General features: G+C 43.1%; 1 protein-coding gene across 3 annotated transcripts in view; it reads right to left on the bottom strand.

Moving 5' to 3' along the window:
* OSBPL2 (oxysterol binding protein like 2) overlaps positions 1-16,063 on the bottom strand; it is a 36,042-nt gene extending 19,979 nt beyond the window's left edge. The window contains exons 1-3 of one of the 3 annotated variants that reach the window (XM_074156842.1): positions 15,982-16,040; positions 15,112-15,208; positions 2,294-2,458 (exon numbers count right to left, since the gene is read on the bottom strand). In XM_074156842.1, coding sequence (XP_074012943.1) covers positions 2,294-2,330 — 37 coding nt within the window. In that variant the 5' untranslated portion in view covers positions 2,331-2,458; positions 15,112-15,208; positions 15,982-16,040. Of the gene's footprint in view, positions 1-2,293; positions 2,459-15,111; positions 15,209-15,981 lie in introns of those variants that run through there. The other 2 variants (XM_074156843.1, XM_074156844.1) reach the window with 2 other exon arrangements.
* Between the last annotated feature and the right edge of the window lie 1,530 nt (positions 16,064-17,593).

Here is a 17,593-nt window from a genome sequence, read left to right as displayed (position 1 = left end):
GTCTGCGATGAGATTAACAACCCAAGGTGACACGGGCTAAAGGCAAGTGATCAAAGCCATATGCTCCCTGTCTCACAGAAAATTTCAAAGACTCTGAAATTCTTCGAAGGATTGACCACTTTACCTGACCCAGTCTCGGAGAACACCTCCTGCGTTTGAGAAAAGCAGATGCTGCGCTGTCACGAATTAACCGAGACCGCAGGTAACATTTCCATGAGGTTCCCAAGGAGAGTACTCATTCATGAAGTGAGGATGTCAAGTATCCAACTAATGAGCAATCCTAATAACCTCTGAATGCAAAGAAACTTCTCTCCATGGTAACTCTTCACTGGTCAGCACCTCGACTCATCACCTCTATAGCATGGTCCTTCCTGCACGTTTACAGGCGTACTCATCACCCAGTCAGGGTGAAACCATGCGCCAAGAGGGTGATTCCCAACCCCACAGCACATGATTCCAGCACATGAGCGTGTCTTTGGGATGTGATGGGGACAGTGCCAGAAGCAGGAAACTTCTCAGCCAAAGAGATGAAACTCACCACAATAAAAACCAGGGGTCTCTTAGGATAGATTCACTTTCTGGAAGTGGGTGTCATTAATTAACAACTACAGAAAAGCTGTGGCTTCCTCAAGGAGTGAACTCACGGTATCTCAAAGGAGGCAGCACAGCACTTGGGCTGCTGCTGGGACTGCTGCAGAATTCTGAAGAGTAACTTCCCATGGAGGGAAAAGTTCAACCTCATTTAGTTCCTGGAATGGGAGCTGCAGACCAAACACCCTCCATCAGAAGAGGGCTGTGATGAGAGCCTATAAAGACATCGGACCTTCTTTTGCTTAGAAACATCTCTCCTGTCATCACATTCCTCCCTGCAGAAGAGTAAGATGAGGACAGGACAAGGAGTGCTCACAGAACCAATGCACTACATCCCGCTTCTGAGCGGAGCCAGCCAAGACTGCAAGGTGTAAGAACATCTCATGCACAGTCGCTCAGAAGTCATTGCCACCTTGAGCACTTGCAGGGAGAAAGAACCTTCTGAAGGTGAGGAAAGGGGGAAAAAAGAAGAGGAAAGAGGACAAAACCAGAGTGTTCAAATGCAGATGACTCAAATTTCTGCAGCAAGAGACAAAGAAATGCATCAAAGCCGAGACAGACCTCATGCTCAGGGGCACATTCCTGTTCACCTTTTTCAGTGGAAAAAAAAAAAGAAATCTAGTTCATTTATGGCTGTGGTCCTGAGCTCTTGGAATTGAAAGATTACCGAGGACGTACAGGAACAATCCATTGTGATTCCAATAATTTTATAGTACGATTTGATTTTACAGATGAATCTGGAGTACTAGCCCCTATCACTCCTAGCTAGCATGAATGCAACCCAAATTTCCTTCTCTTCTCCATGACATAATTGTGACAAGTCTTATAGAGTCCCCTGTCATCCATGTTGCTTCTGTTTACTCCTCATATGAATTTCCAACCAACATGTCCAAGTTTATGTTACCCACTTGTATCTACCACGCTACTCCCATTCCTCCTGCTTCCATTCTTCCCCGTGCTCCCTTTTCACTCCCGTATTCTACATTAAGCACTCACCAGCATTTCTCATGTCACCTCTACTACAGGACTGCTGAGGAGACATTTAAGTAGGAGACTTTAAATTTGCTTAAGATCTTGGAAAGCATTTTATTTCACCACTAAAACCATGTAAGGCTCTTGTAAATAACCATTCATCCTTATTAGTTCAAAGAAAAGTACTATTTGATACACTGCTCGAGTGTGAAGTGATTCATGTTTGCTTTTCTAGAAACAACACTGGGTTGCAAAGACTTTTGGCTCCCTATCTTGAAAGCATACTTTTACAGTAATTTGTTTCTGACTAGAAAAACATTTTCTACTTGAATTCTTCAGGATAAGTTTTCTGTTTAAAATAAGTAAAATAACAATAAAAATAATCCATGGAAGATATTTCACCTTGCAAAGGGTGTTAAAAGCATCTACTTTTCAAGGTGCTATTAAATTACGAGCACTTCATTGGGCATGAAAGGAAGACTTTACCATGAAACGACTGTTAAGGTGATAAAATGATAGCCAGCATTAAACTTTAACAACAAAACCTGTCTCCAAGTCTGAACCTGAATTGTAATTCTTCCTTTCTCCTCTTCCGAAGATAGCATTACAAGTTTTACCAACAGTATTTTTCTTTTTATTTATTTCTTAACAGCTATGTATTATTAGCGCCCCACCACACACGCAATGCGATTTATAGCTTTTTTTTTTTGGCACTGTGCCCATCACTCACCCGTAACGGCATCATAAAATTCTTCTTCACTATTCATCCTTCAGTATGAAATCTCTGCACGGCCAATCCAGCTTCCTCTAACGCATCGTTGAACTTGATTTAGAGATTAAGTATCTGTGTGCTGTCAAAGTCTTCTTTTGCAAATACCCAGCTGCTTTAGATGATCTATTTGACAAGAGAAGGAAACAGAATTAGCAAATTCCGCGTTTCTTCTGCGCACAAACATGCACACCTGACAAATACTAATTTTCCTACTTCTTCCCACGGCAAAAGATGAATGCAAGAATCCATAAGTAAACAGCCGCCTTTGATACCAAAGTCATTCGGAAGATGAATACTACCTACCCTGGGAACAGCTGATGTACTACGCCAGGCTTCTCTCTACATAAACACATCAAATGCATCACTGTAAAATATACCTTATTTACTGCAAGCTACATTTCAGGCAAGTACAACTAGAAGGAGCAGAGAACTGAAGGAAGAAAAAGGCAGCTGGCAAAACAAAAATTCTCCTCATCAGCAAGAGGATAAGCCTTATCACAACCTCAACCAAAAAAGCCGGGAACAAGAAACAGAACCTTATATCTCAAAAACCTCACTGTTGCATAAAAACGTTGGGCCTCAGTGTACATCATGCAGTCAGGATCTAGCGAGCATTAGGGAAGTTTTGTCAGGCTGCTGCTATGAACCCTTGAAGAGACAACTGGAGATTTTTCCCTCTAGAGGGAGAGCATAAAAAAAACCAACAAACGTTCTCAGGAAAGCCAAGCACACTGCAAATAACTTACAGATTTATGAAGCATTTCAGCTCTACTTTACGGAGAGACTAAATTAGAGTTTTTCCAGATGGTTGGCAATAGTGTAACATAAACATTTTTACTTCACCCAATTTTTAGTCAAAGGAGAATAATGAGAAAACTTAGTTTGCACTCCTACAAATGTTCATCAGGTACCAACGAGGAGCCAAGCACCCACCGAGGAACACCAGCATGGCAATGCTATCGATACCTCCTCCAAAACAACCTCAATCTGTCACTCTCAATTTTTTATGATCCTTGAAGATCGTACTGCTTTTGTGACAGTAGTTTTTCCAGAGTAATTATAGTGTGCACAATTCCATTCCAATTAAGAGAAACAAAGCCAGAAGCGCACTCCACTGAGCAGAAGAGCTTGCCGTGTTTGAAGCCAATTCCTTCTCTCTTCCTCTCTGCAAGAAATCAAACTGCATGATTCTTCCTGTATTTCAAGTCTTTTTACCTCACTGCCCAGGACAAAAACTATTCTAATGCCTCACACATAAAATCCTTCCGATTTGCCATTCAGAAGGAGGAGCTAAAATAGCCTGGTTTGGAACTCATCTAAGTTAACTAACATGGAGTTTGCCTTGAAGAGTTACGTCTGTCAAGGTCAGGTATCTCAGTTTGTCACTTCTCCCTTAGGAACTCCCTATTTTACTTGTCACTGTAGGATTTTACATCAACCTCTGCATCATGGTGAGTATCTCAGCTTCCACACAATCTGCAGCAATTTCTCATTTACAAATCCTTATCGCCACAAGGCCAAAACTTTATGCAGCTGCTTCTCTTGACTGTTGCTGCAGCGCTGATGCAATTGCTCTCAGCTGGATGAGAGTTTCCTTCCCTTTTTCCCCTGTGCTGTTCTCCAGTCACAGACCTTTAAACCTTCTTCAACCTTCTTGCTCATCAGCAACAACTTACTTTTTCTCAAAGTGCTGCATTCTCCTAGGCAAGGATGCAACAGCTCAAAACTTTAACAAGTCAGATACAAAAGTAAATAAAAATAATAAAAAAATGCTTGTTCATACCAAAGCTGCCATCTGTCTTAACAGTTTCCTCAAACTTTCCAGCCCTACCAGCAACATACCTAGAAGTATCTCTTCCAAGGTCTCCAAATATGCCATATCTTTGTGGAAAATCTGTCCTTGAGGATGCAACTACATAAATCTTTATATGGGGGCAGAAAGAGGGAATCCAAAGAAAACTATTGCCTGAGTAAACAGGAACTCTCAGGACAACTGTTCACCCCAACAGCCATTACCACCACGCTGGAATGATGACTCCGCTAGTTTGCCAAAAAAGTTACATCCTTAACCCTCCAAGTTACTGTGTCCTTGAAGATGCAAGACATTCTGGGTTTTGACTGTCTGCAAGCATTGCATCCTTCTAGAAATCAGCAGCCAGTACTTCCAGAAGGAAACTTGTACGTGCATAAGATACAGCCCTCTCATGATCAGTGCTACAATTCCCTCATTTCCCCCATGTTTTCTTCATCTTCCCTTTTGATGCTCAGTCTCTATTTTTTGTTTCAGCTCTTGCAGCAGGACTATCCTATTGTTGCATAGAGCTCATGTGGTGGGGTACTGTTCTGAAACAGCCTTAAATCTACCTGCAACACATAAAAAGGAAAAAAAGAGCCCATTGAAAACCCACCCCGGTTCAATTTGAATGCAAAGAACGCGCTTCCTCAGGGTCCCTCCCCAAGCAGCCACCTTATGCAGCTGAGATGCTTCCCAATGGCAACTCCATGTGCTATAGTCTAGTATAGAAGGCACCAAGGAATAAAAATTACGACTTAAAAAATTGTCAGTTATTTTATCATGAAGAGCCGTAGAGTAAACAAGGTCATAGAGATGAATGCCAGTTTCTCCTTGCCCCCTCCTGCACAATAATAATTGCGTTACAAAGGGCCTGGTGAAGTGGAACTCCATCGCACAGCAAGCCGTTCCACTACAGACAATGATGCTTATCCCATAAAAACACGCACCAAGTACACATGAAATAACTAGAATCAAAGACCTGAGTTAACCAAAAGCAAGAATTATGCTGTGCTCTCCTTTGGGTACGCCACATCTTCAGCTCTTTGTTATTTGAAAATGAAAGTGCAGTCATATCCCTGTAAATTATACACAAGGTTTGTAACTATTACCTAAAGAACAAAATACTAATGGAAGTCACTTTAAATAATAGTTGCCAACTCTCCTAAGGTGCTAGGAGCATTTTTAAAGTGATAAAGTAACATATTTTGCAGACTTACACTAGGAATAACTTAATGCTCATATCAGTTTTTATTTATCAGAGATTAGGTGAATTTGCATGTGGCTGAACACACAATGACAACAACATTTAGCTTTCATGAACCAAAAAGCTCAGATTAAGTCCTTTTCTCTTACTAAAAGCAACAGCAAAAAGTTACTTTCAACTAGGCTGAAATGCCCGAAGACAAAAACATCCTGTTTGCTTCACATTCAGCATTTGTAATCTGTATTTCCTCCTCCATGGCCATCATGTACCCAAAGAACTCGTTTACACACTAACAACTGCAGTTAACAGAGTTTATCAATCTTGCCATTCTGACCTTTAGGAGCTTAGGACCAACTGCCATCCTGGAAAACCTTTCATAAAGCTTAAAAATCATATAATGTTCACATCTTTTAGCCCTACAGTGCAGAAGAAATCCAAAGCATATTTAGGCATTTTCTTAGATACACAGGGATCACCAGGACTGTAACACCCAGTTTTCCATACAGGACTTGACTCGCTTTTGGTTGTAGAAAACACTATTTCAGCAATAAGGGTTTGCTGGGTCACAGGATAAAATGACCTTTACCAGCCCGTGCCACCAGGCTGGGCATGGTGCCACCAGGCTGTATTCAAGGCACAGGCAACCAGAAAGGTGCTTTGGCCCGAGGATTGCAGCCCAGCTGCATTGCCACATTTATGACCAAAGAAAGACTGTAGATAAATCATTTTATAAATAATAGGGAAAAGTTGCAAGTAGAGGCATGTTAAGAGAACTGGAAATTCATAATTTAGAGATGACAACACACCCCTGACCACAAGCAGCCCAGATTTTGTGGTTTACAAGATAAGCGTCAAAGCTCATCTATTTCCTCATATTTTAAGGCTATGGATTTGTATAATACTAATTGGATTTACTATGGGATTTGCGTGCATGAATAAAACTGCCACATTTATTTTTATTTTTGTAATAGATTGATTTCCCTGCAGGAGAGATGCTATTTTTGAAGCTCAAACTAAAAGACAACAGATAAAAGCATCAAAAAAAAAGTGTAATACTCATCACAACAGAACAACTTCAGAATTGATTGGCATTTCTGTACTGCAGGCTGTATTACCTGACAGTTTGTTCTCAGAAATTCTCCGTACTAGGTTGTCCAAAATATTCACAGTACAATTTTACTCTTTGAAATTACATTTAAAGTGAGTGCCAAAGCAATTAACAGAAAACGTCACAGTTTAATATAATTTATTGAAGCAAGTCTTGAACAAGTTATTTGGGCAGAACCTAGTTTTTCTAGTCTTTTTGCTTATTTGCATGCCAATGCCTACAATACACAAAACCAGACTAGCAAGAGTTAAGCTAAGCAGAGCATGAGAAGTCAAAAACTTGTAAGAGCTTCTGGTGTCTTCTCATCAAAGGACTAAGATTTTAGTTCCTCTGAAATAAGCTTTGCACCTTAGTGATGTTGTAAAGCCATCCACAAACAGGTTAAACAAGATATTATGCTGTCCAACAACACAATTTAGAAATGCTGAAATAAGAATGCTGTGTCGGTCCCACGCAAGTAACCCCAAAACCTGAACAGGTCAGGGACAGAAATACAACCTACTGCCAGTCACCTGGACACAAGGTCTGTTTTGTACTTTTGTTATCAAAAGGTCTCATCAGTGCTGCACAACTCGTCAAAAACAGGTTACTCATTAAAACTCCTTTAAAATTATCACAATTTATCAGAAAAGGCTCACCCATTCCTGTATGACTGTATGGACAGTCTTAAAGGACACAAGGATGTTCCGTCCTTTGGCCTTGCAAAACAAAGTACGCAGTTGCAATAAATACCACAGAAAAACACAAAAAAACCTGCCCCATGTCCATAGCACAACTTGAAATAGGTTCTACAGAGAGGAGGGAATGACTGGGACTGACACTGCTTTCCATCTGTCACAGACAGAGAGAACAGACAGACAGGGCTGTTCCTCGACACTCATGGCACACCAACGGTCACAACACGTACTGAGACAGACCCTGAGAGGCTCATTATCAGGAGAAAACACGTTTCTCGGAGATCTTTACAGCCTTGATGCAGAGACTATAACTATTCATCCCACCTACACCAGGGTGACAGCTACGGTCCCATGACAAAGCAAGAACAAAGTCATCCTGTACCTGTCAATCAGCTGGTTATGAGTAACGTCAAAGTGTTGTGTCAAGCACTGAACCTGTAACTCGACAGTAACTCGAACCGGATGATTTGGCTCCCAGGAACACGCTCGGGTTTCAGAAGCTGAGCTCTGCAGATGGCAGGGTCCCATACAAGCTCGCAGTCCCCAGCAGAAGGTACAGGGAATTCTTTTCCAGAGGTGCAGTGTCAGTAAGAACAGGCCCAGACTTCGCACAGTTCCCACCTGTTTTAAACCATTTCCTCCCACTTGAATTTATTTTTAAAACCAGGACAATAAAAATGCGAGGTTTTGCAAATTGCTTTACGAAGGATCTAATTTGCTTAACGTGTTCTGTGACGCGTGTGAGCGTCTGTATGAGGAGAGATGCAGAGACTCCTTGGAAAGAGAGGCCCCACCTTCACAGCTTCTCTCCAAAACCAAAGGTGGGGTGACCCGCTGCCGGCTGAGCAGTGGGAGGCTGCCCCTGGACTCCCCACACCAGACAAGGCTGTGGAGATGACATGTAGCGTCAGTCCATAACATCACCTGTACTCTAGTACAAATGAGTACTCTACCAGGTACTAAAAGTTGAAATTTCCTATGCCATTTATCTGGAGAGGTCAGTAATCCCTCAAGTTTGTCATCGTGTATGTTTGCTCCTTCTCAAATTTCATTCCTCAATAGAAAAAAAGGAAAAAAAAAAAAACCAAAACAAAACACCTTAAGTTTGTGTCACTAAGATCCCCGGTCCTCAGAATTTACACATCAATTTAAAAAAACAAACACTAGTACCTGTTCAAAACAACCTGTAAGAGTTCAAACATGCAATTACTATGACTTAGTTAATTCAACGTAACTAGTTACTCCATACTAACTTGTTCTTCTGTGTAAATCCTCGAGACCCGGCTGGTTAACCAAAAGTTACTCCTCCTTAAAGAAACATTTACATTTCTCTGGAAAGGTAAGCATTTACAGCTAATTTGCCTGGAATGCGGTCCAGCCGGAGCAGATCTGAAGCCTGCCTGGGTGACTGCAGCTCCAGCCTCTTACTCCTCCACACCTGACCTTGAAACTTCACATCACGCAGAAATTTTGGAAAGCCACTGCTTTGTCGACACCAGCCTCCTACCTTTCCAAATCCTGGGGTTTTTTGCTCATAAAGCACATGTTGTACATCTCTGAGACATAAACAAAACACTAGGCCACGTTCATTGTACAGACACTGAATCTACTTGTGAGATCAAGGAGCCTTTAAGTAAAACCAAGAAAGGAAACAGTAAGCAGTCGTGAAAATACCCAGAGAGGGTGGCCAGCACGAGCAGGCAGGGTATTAGGAGCTCAATACACTGGAATTAGAGTGTCACCAAAGAACTCCTGAACTAGCACATTCATCAGCTTTTGCTGGATGTGCGCTTCCACAGCAAATTTTAAAACAAATTAAGTTTATTTATTAACTTGAAAGTAGAATACTTACAAGCAATGAGAAAACCACAAGCAAAAAAACCAAACCAAAACCAAACAAACAAAAAAAAAGAAAGTGAGGCTTTCCTCACAAAAAAAGAAAAAAAAGAAAACTTTCTGTCAAATCTCATATGATAAAAATACTGCACCAGGGAGGGGGAGAGAAGGGGAAAATCCCACAAACTCTGAAAAGACACTCAGTTTTCAGGTTTTTCCTTTCCTTTAATGGGTCAAAAGGGCACAAGCTCAATTTAATAGAAATAGTATGGACAGATCTTAAAATTAGCTTGATACAAAGGAAAACTCATTCCATGCCCCAGTTAATCCACCTAAGAGCATATGTTAATAAAGAGCAACGTTTTCACTAGTCTGATATCCTGGGTTCAGAGGATGAACCTTCTGTCCAGAAAGAGATGCCAAAAGAGTCAGCAGAAGATCAAATACACACACCCTTCATACTGACATTAAAAATAATGTTTTTTTTTTAAAAAAGAACAAAAAAAGCCAACAGTCCTACAACATGACTGGAGAATAAGAGCCAGCCCCACCATCTCCTGAGTTGCCAGCTGAAATAAAACATAGCTGTAGTACTTCAAGGGACAGAAATAAATAGCTTGAACTAGAAGATAAATATTCATGTGTTTTTGCTTCATACACATCTCCTGAAAGCATCAAACTGCAGTGTTTCATCTCTGAATGAAAGCTCCAGCAAAGATGAATCTTAATTGACTCATGAAATGAGGTTACCAACAGCACTGGATCTAAAACATCTCTAAAAATTAGCCAAGAAGTCAATTTAATTGGCAATTTAGATACCTACTGTAATTATTATGCACTTAAAATCTCTTCAACCACAGAACAGCTACACAGATGGCAGAATCCAGAAGAGGATTTTATTTACCAAGTTAGATCTGTTTCCTACTCCAAAGTCTGAATGCAATAACATCTTCCACCGCGCTGCCTTGACAAGATGAAACTCCCTCCACACCCACAGTAAGAGAAAGGCAAATTCCTTCTGGAGCCTGTTAAACAAAGCGCAGAGAGGGTGAGCGAGGAGGGAGGCATCTGAAGCCGATAGTTCAGCTGAACTTATTTTTAAAGCGCTGGAAACAATGGTGGCAGCAAACTCAACATCTGAAAATGTAGCTCTGAACAGGAGCCAAACAGATTTATGGCAGAGAGAATTAGGTTTTGTTCTCTCAGGAATACAGATTTTTGGTGGTACTTCAGAAGAATTAGAGTCAGAAGTCTGGTTTGCAACCCAGCTCAGGCTACAAAATCTGTTTCTGCATGGGAGCAAAGCACAATAATTGTCCCGGGCACTGAGTAATGTCCTCAGCACAAAGCTACAGCACTGCTACCAGAAGCACTATTTATTGAATGTAAAAATTGTGACGATGAAGCTGGGCAGAGAACACCCCAGCAGTCCAGTGACCAAACATCTCTGGGAACCAGCGCTATCCTCAGATTCACTTCAGCCAAAAATTCTGTTCCATGGCTAAGGATATTGGCTCACAGAACTTCTACCAAACCTGACAAACAAAGACGAAGGAAACTTGATTCCAGCAGATTAACATTTTCTGATGTAAAACAATCCACTGAAATTCCCACAGAATTCTGTAAATGTTCTTTTTTTAACCCTGCATCAGAATTTGAGACATTTTTCCATCTGAGAGCACCTGATACAGCTTCCTTTGCATTCTGTAGCCTTGCCTTGGAAACTATTTTGTTGTCCACAGTTATAAAAGATCACAAAATACTGGTTTACACGCCTTCCCTACCCATGAAGCATAATGCTAGGCTTGACCATGGCTGATACTCCCGCTCATTTCTAGTCCCACTGTTAAAAAAAAATAGGAACTCAATACTGTTTTGTAAAATTAATTGCTTCTTACTAGTTCCCTGAAGGATTTGGTTTACCTTCTTTGTAAGAGAGACAAGGTGGGAAGTAATCAATAACTCCAAGCACAGTGGCTTTGGACACAAGTGTCAATTGAGATATAATTAATCATTTATGAACACTTCTCTTTCAACCAAAAATTACTTTGAAGATAAAATTAAATATGCTTGAACATATCTCATCACAATGTAACCTCCTCTACAAACTGATCACTGAAGCTTAAGAATGTGAAGACAATTACAGCATATAATATCACTGGAGAAAACCCTGAGAACAGTAAAAATATCTACAGGTTTAATTTATTGATCTTCCCACTAAAAGGCACTTTTTAAGCTCTGTCTCTGTGGACCCACTCTCTCCGGGTAGGTGCAGTTTTACATTTATTCTGCAAAAGGTATCTTGCAAATCATTTTCATGGAGACTCTTAAACAATTATGATAGCAATCACAGTGCAAATAATGCAGGACAGCAGCTGAGTAACCTGCTGCAAATCCCTACAGGATAAGAAACTATTTTTGTGCCTACCAGCAACTCTTCACACACCAAAATTCTGAAATCCTGCAGCAGGAGCTCCTGCATGCAGCCAGCGGAATATTTGCTGAAGAGTTTTAAGATGACATCACAAATTTGCAAAAGCTTTAGAAAGTCAGAATTTCTGCTATGACTGAATTTCCTTTAAAGCTACATTTAAAATAGCTACTTAATGGATTCCAGTATAAGGGTGTTACTCTGTTTGCTCATGTCAAGAGATTAAAACAAAACAAAACAAACTTTGACTTCCCCAAGACAGGGCAAATATCTCTAAATAAAGTTCAGGTTTAATAAAGAATCCACCTGGCTATCTGCTTGGTAACATTAACCCACCTGGATAATAAAACAGTTGCACAACACCTAGAACTACGTTTAAGACAAAATAAGGTCATGTAAATAAAGTTATTTGCATCTCTAAATATAGATAGCATTTTTGTTTCACTATTAAACATCCGTTCAACAGTTTCATTGACGTTGTGCAAAACCTAGAAAGAACATGTGCAGGGGGAGAAGTTTTGTTCTAACAAAGTTCTCATTTTGTGCAGTAAACCAGGACACTGCTAAATGGCCCGTTACAAACATGCTGGTGAGCTGACTTCTCCAGAGCCTTACCATGGACCAGTTTTATAATTGAGCATTTTAAAAGGATTCTCGTTCTCACTTGATCGCACTGACACGTTGGAGGGAACAGCCTCCATCGGCCTCTGCCACCCCGGGTGGCCGGAGCTGGGTAGGTCTGAAGCAAGTGACGAGAACCATGGACACCTGAGAATTCAAATGCCTCCCTCCTACCTTCCCACCTTCCATTCCATCATTGTGTCGTGGTTTCATGGAACTATCACTAGAACCAAAACCCAATGAGATATATTAACAGATTCTTTCGGGAGCCCTAAAAAACTGAAGAAGAAACTGACTGGGAAGAGTAAAAATAACACCAGTAAAAATATAACAAAGTTATCCATTTGTGAAAACACAGTTCTTGACAAATACCGTAAGCGCACAAACTTCTTTGTAACAGCCCAAAGGTTCGCAGCATCCCAGGAGCCACAACCCCATCTCATCCACATCTCTGAAGAGCACAGCAAAGGAACGGAACTCAAACAGGGATGCCATAGGTCAGGGTTTCCGTTCAGTCTAATGCCAAGCACAGGCATTACGAGTGCAACAGAGCAATATACACTTTAAGTTTGGGACCGTAAAATCAAAAGGGCCAAGATGAAAAGGTCCAGATGTATTTCTGCGACACAATTCACCTTTTGTGCACTCTCCCACAATCACAGGAAGACAAGGCTGTCCAGCCTCCTGCATTCTCTGAATGGAGGGCTGCTGTCATTTACTAAAAAACTGTCTCATTAAATTACGTGCATAATAAAATATACCAAAATAATCTAAAGGATCTGTCTAGACCAGCAAATGAATTTTCAATTGTAACTATATTTAAAAAAAAATATTAAGTGTAAGTAAGCTTAGTCTATTCTTGTAACTTATTGATCCTGAAAATTAAGACATTGTCTTTGTGCACTGAATCGACAATGAAGTTTTGAAGAGTATAACTGAAAGTAAGGGTAAGCCACATTTGACACATTCTAATTGTTTACTGCTCTCATGCAACTTGCTATTATGAGCCTTTAAGAATATAAAGTAAATAATTACATCATCATACATTCCTCTGCAAAGTGATTATTAAGAATTCAAGGATCGAGATAATGTATTCTTCAATTCCAAGTTCTAGGGTTGTCTAGTCCATGAAATAATAAAAAACGTAAAAGAACTGATACAACACATGACCTATATATTTTTGCAACGGGAAAAATATCAAAGTCCTGTATCTTCCAAAGTGGCGGACACAGGGTGACCTTCTTTCCCCTGCTCTCACTTTCCAGTGTACTCAGCGAGGGAGGAGGTCTCTGTGATCAGTTACATATTCCAACTCAGCAAAAACATTCAAGATGTGGAGCACTCCATATTTAACACATATTCTTTGCACGCCTGATTTTGTGGATTTCTTTCAAAAAAAATGCAAGAGAACCAAACATTTTCGTTATTTCACAGAGAACAGACTCAACCCTGAGCATTTAAAAACATCCTATTAGCATCAGATATGGACATTTCTTATCAGATATCTTCATGACTCGGGCAACAAAACTGATACTGAGTGAAGGGCTGGAAAAAAAGCCAACTTGTAAAGGGAAGTTCCAGTTATCAAGTGGCACAATGTAACATTGCACTCTTCAAGGACAAGTTATTTCAAATACCACAGCTAATGAATTATCTGCTTAAAAATTCAGTGGACTTGCATGTGAATCTCACTTTCAAACAACAACAAAAAAAATCATCTGACTGGCACTACAGACAGTGATTTAAAAATATAGTCTAATCAAAGCGAAAAAACCCCAACTGGTATGTTTTCCAGCCAACCCTAAAATAACAGAAAGCTAAGCTTTCCACCTTAGTTCTAGGTCAGCATGCGTGGAGTTCACACAGCAGAATTCACAAGAAGAAAGACCAAAAGAAACACCAGTTTCTATCCTAAAACCCGTCAGCTTAAGCAAGTACATACCATAGAAAGCAGCAACAGTATTAAGACTGATTTAAAGAAACCATCCAATAGTGAAAATTACCCTCCACGATCAGTTACCAAATCAAGCACATTTGCATAATGTCAGCAAACAGATAACTACGTGCACCGCGCTGTTTTTCAGTATTGCAGCAACTGAAACTTTTGACCGATCTAGTCTTTAACTACTTGCAGGCATAGCGTTTGTTGTCTAATCATCATTTTCTATCTTGACCTTTTATCTTCTAAGATTATATTGGCATGGCTAAAGAGCTAGTTTTGGAGAAAAAATGGCATATTTGTTCCTGGACAGCAGATGTCTCAGTGTTTCCTTTCGAGCGCTCCCTGAAGTTACAGGTTCATTATGAGGTGCTGTTGATTGAGGAAAACAACCTTAAGAATCACTCCTGAATTTATCCTAGATTGCCCTCAACTTTCTGTCACGTGGTCAAACATTTGTATGACTTCACAACCATTTTAAGAAAAAACTATGTTTACAGTAAGTGAAAACCCAGGGGGTTACTTAGGGGAAAATCACTGCTCGGAATTTCTTGCTTCCATGCTAGTTTAGCCAGTTCTCCTACTTCCATCCCACAGCGCAGGGCTTTATGTTTGGAAGCCACCCAAGTCACTGCTTCCAGAAACTGCCCTAAGGTTTCAGAAGTCCCAGAACATACTGGTATAAAGTCTGTAAGATGATACATATGTGGCTGCCCGCAGATGTCAACGTGAACGTGGAGTTACTGAACTTCAGAAGGTTAAGCTGGAATGAAACAGTTTTATTTTCTTGCAGGCATCAACTTGAAAAAAGGAAACCCCATGAGAGGAGTGGTAGAGAAACGCTGATCTACACTGCAGATCTGCCTCTCCTTTGCCCTTTTTGAAAGCTTAAATGAAGGGTATGTATTTTAATCGAGAAAATTCACAGTAAATTCAAGCGATATCTCCTTGCATTGAACATGCTTTGACACATACTTCTGAGGGGAAACACAAGGCGATGGCAGGCTTAAAAACCAGAAGGTGATTTCAAACCCGTATCTGAAATTCTGGCCTGGAAGTGCTGCAGAGTAACCAACTGCTTCCAAACCCAGCCCTGAATCCAAAGACACCGCTAGCACAAACATGACCAATATCCAAATTAAATAAATGGCAACAGAATGTATACCTTTGTTACCATGCAGAAGTTCTGGTGGCATGTTATTTAAAAAAAAGACTTTTTTCCTGCTATTTTTCCCATCGTGCTTGTCTCCCTTTCAGGAGCTCTGTAAGAGAAACATTGAGTAGGTAACTGAAGAAGACGAAAAAAACAAAAACCAACACCCTCAAATAAATCCTAACTGCTCGCTGAGCTCCAGCTGTGGCCTAAAAAGCCCCTTGAGGCTCCTGCACCGCACTGAAGATGAGCTCAACACATTCATCTTGGGAATAGGGTGTCATAGACTCTTTCGCTAAACTAGCCAGCTCCGAAAGCAGCCAGGGGGAAAAAAAAAAAATAAAAAATTAGAAAAAAATCCCTCCACTGGGGCTGACGGAGCTCCACTGACCTGCAACCCGAGCTCTGCGCAGCAACGTCCTTCAGCCCCCGCCACCTCCCCTGTCTCCCGCAGAGGAACCCCACGGCTGAGGGAACGCTCCCGCTGCCCAGCCCGGGCCGCCCGGGGCCCGCCGCCCCCGCTGAGCCTCGGGAGAGCAACATCCCTTCAGTCCGACGCGCCACCGACCCCGCCGCACCGGCCTGCGGCCCCAGCGGGGCACGGGTCCCGCCTCTGCCGGGGCAGGGAGCGTGGCGCTGGGCTGGCGGAGCTCCCACGGCCCGTTCACCGCCGCCCGCCCCCGGCCGGGCTGACAGGACGGCCCGCAGCGCTGAGGGGAGCCGTTAGCGGCCCACCCGGGAGCGGACCCCCGCGCCGGGCCGGGCCGGGCCCGGAGGAGGCGCTCCGGCCCTTCCCTCAGGCGAGGGGAGCCGAGCCCGCCCTGAGGGGAGCGGCGCGGCCTGGCGGGGCGGGCAGGGCCCGGGCAGGCCCGACGGCATTACCTGGCACCGCGCTCCCGCGACGGCCCCGCCGCAACACCCCCCCCCCGGCCCGTCCCGGCACCGCTGACACCCAGGCGGAAGTGCGGCCCTCACGGCGGCCGACTGACGCGCCGTTCCGCCAATCACAGAGGGTAGCCGCGCCCCGCCGTCGTCAAAGAGCCCAACCAGCTTCCCCGCCCAGCCGCCTGGAGGCGGGGAGAATGCTAATCAGGCGCCGAGCCTCACAGCCGCGGGCCGCACCACCGCTGGGGAGACTGCTGACCAATGGCGTGGTGGAGGGGCGGGGATATGCAGATAAAGGCAGCACCGGCATCCCCCGCTTCGGAGGGGACGATGTTGCATCCGCAGCACAAACGCACACGATCATGCCATACTATGACGGCCGAAGTACATTTTATGGGGCACTTGTACCGGCAGCCAGCTGAGGAGGGAGAGCTTGGGTCACCGTAGCCTGTGTAGGATAAAGTGTCCTCCTTATGGAGGGTTGGGGAAACGGCAACCTTCTGCAGCGTCCGGCACCTGCTCGCTGGGGGAGTGCTGTGGGTGCGTCGCCGCAGGGCCGCCTACCTTCTAGTTTTATGTACCAAAATGGGTGTCACCGGTTTAGGGATTTTTACCATTTTAGCCAGCTTTGAAACGTGACCTGTGTCACCCGTAGCTCACAGGATGTGACATTATGAATTGTGGGGCATTCCTTCATTCCGGTGAGCTCCATCATCCTCCATATCCCACCAGTCTGTGTCTTCTGAGCAGCCAATGTCCCCGTCTGTCCATTCTGTCCATCCGGCTGCTTCGAGCGGGTTGCCAGGTGTCTGGAAACCCCAGAGAGATGGCCAGCCCAGCCGCGGGCTGGTAGCCGGGCTGGAAGCGGGGTGGGCAGAGTGGTTCCTGGCCAGGAGAGGAGCTGGCAGGTGCCCTTCTCCCGGCAGCCCTGAACTTGCACTTGCTCAGACACCACAGGTACCTGCAGGCGAGTTGGTAACAACCCCCTTCACGTCAGAGTAATTACTGGCAGTTAAAGCGATTGAGACTTTGTGGATGTTGATGCAAGTATCAAAACTGTGAGTCAGGGGTTTATAATTAATTTGACTCATAACATTTCTCTCAGGTAACACCTGTTCTGCTCTTCTTATTTACCTCCTCGTTTCTGAGTCTGCAAGGTGGTGTCCTTCACATACGCTTAGACTTCTTCCGTGATCAGAGATTTGAGACTGTTTTCCACCAAAATGTCTCCCTCCCGCTTCATACGTGAAAGCTGAGAATCGAATGAAATCTCACTGGACCCAGCAACCACGACTTTAAAAGGAAAAAAAAAAAAAAAAAAAAGAAGATTGCAAAGCATGCAAGCACTGGAAGAGGCTGCCCAGGGAAGCGGGGGGGTCACCATCCCTGGAGGGATTTAAAAGCCATGTAGATGTGGTGCTGAGGGACACGGGTCAGTGGGAACTTGGCAGAGCTGGGTTAATGGGTGGACTCGATGGTCTTAAAGGTCTTTTCCAAACAAAACAAATTCTATGCACAGAGGGAGGTGCTTCAGGAGATCGGCCGCAGGGGTGACAACCATCCATCCCGAGGAGCTGGAAACTGATGGGTCTGGATGAAGTACATCTCA

This window comes from Numenius arquata, chromosome 12 (assembly GCF_964106895.1).
Source record: "Numenius arquata chromosome 12, bNumArq3.hap1.1, whole genome shotgun sequence".
Taxonomy (NCBI): domain Eukaryota; kingdom Metazoa; phylum Chordata; class Aves; order Charadriiformes; family Scolopacidae; genus Numenius; species Numenius arquata.
The sequence above is the reverse complement of the archived record's forward strand: the minus strand, read 5'-3'. Positions and strand labels throughout refer to the sequence as shown.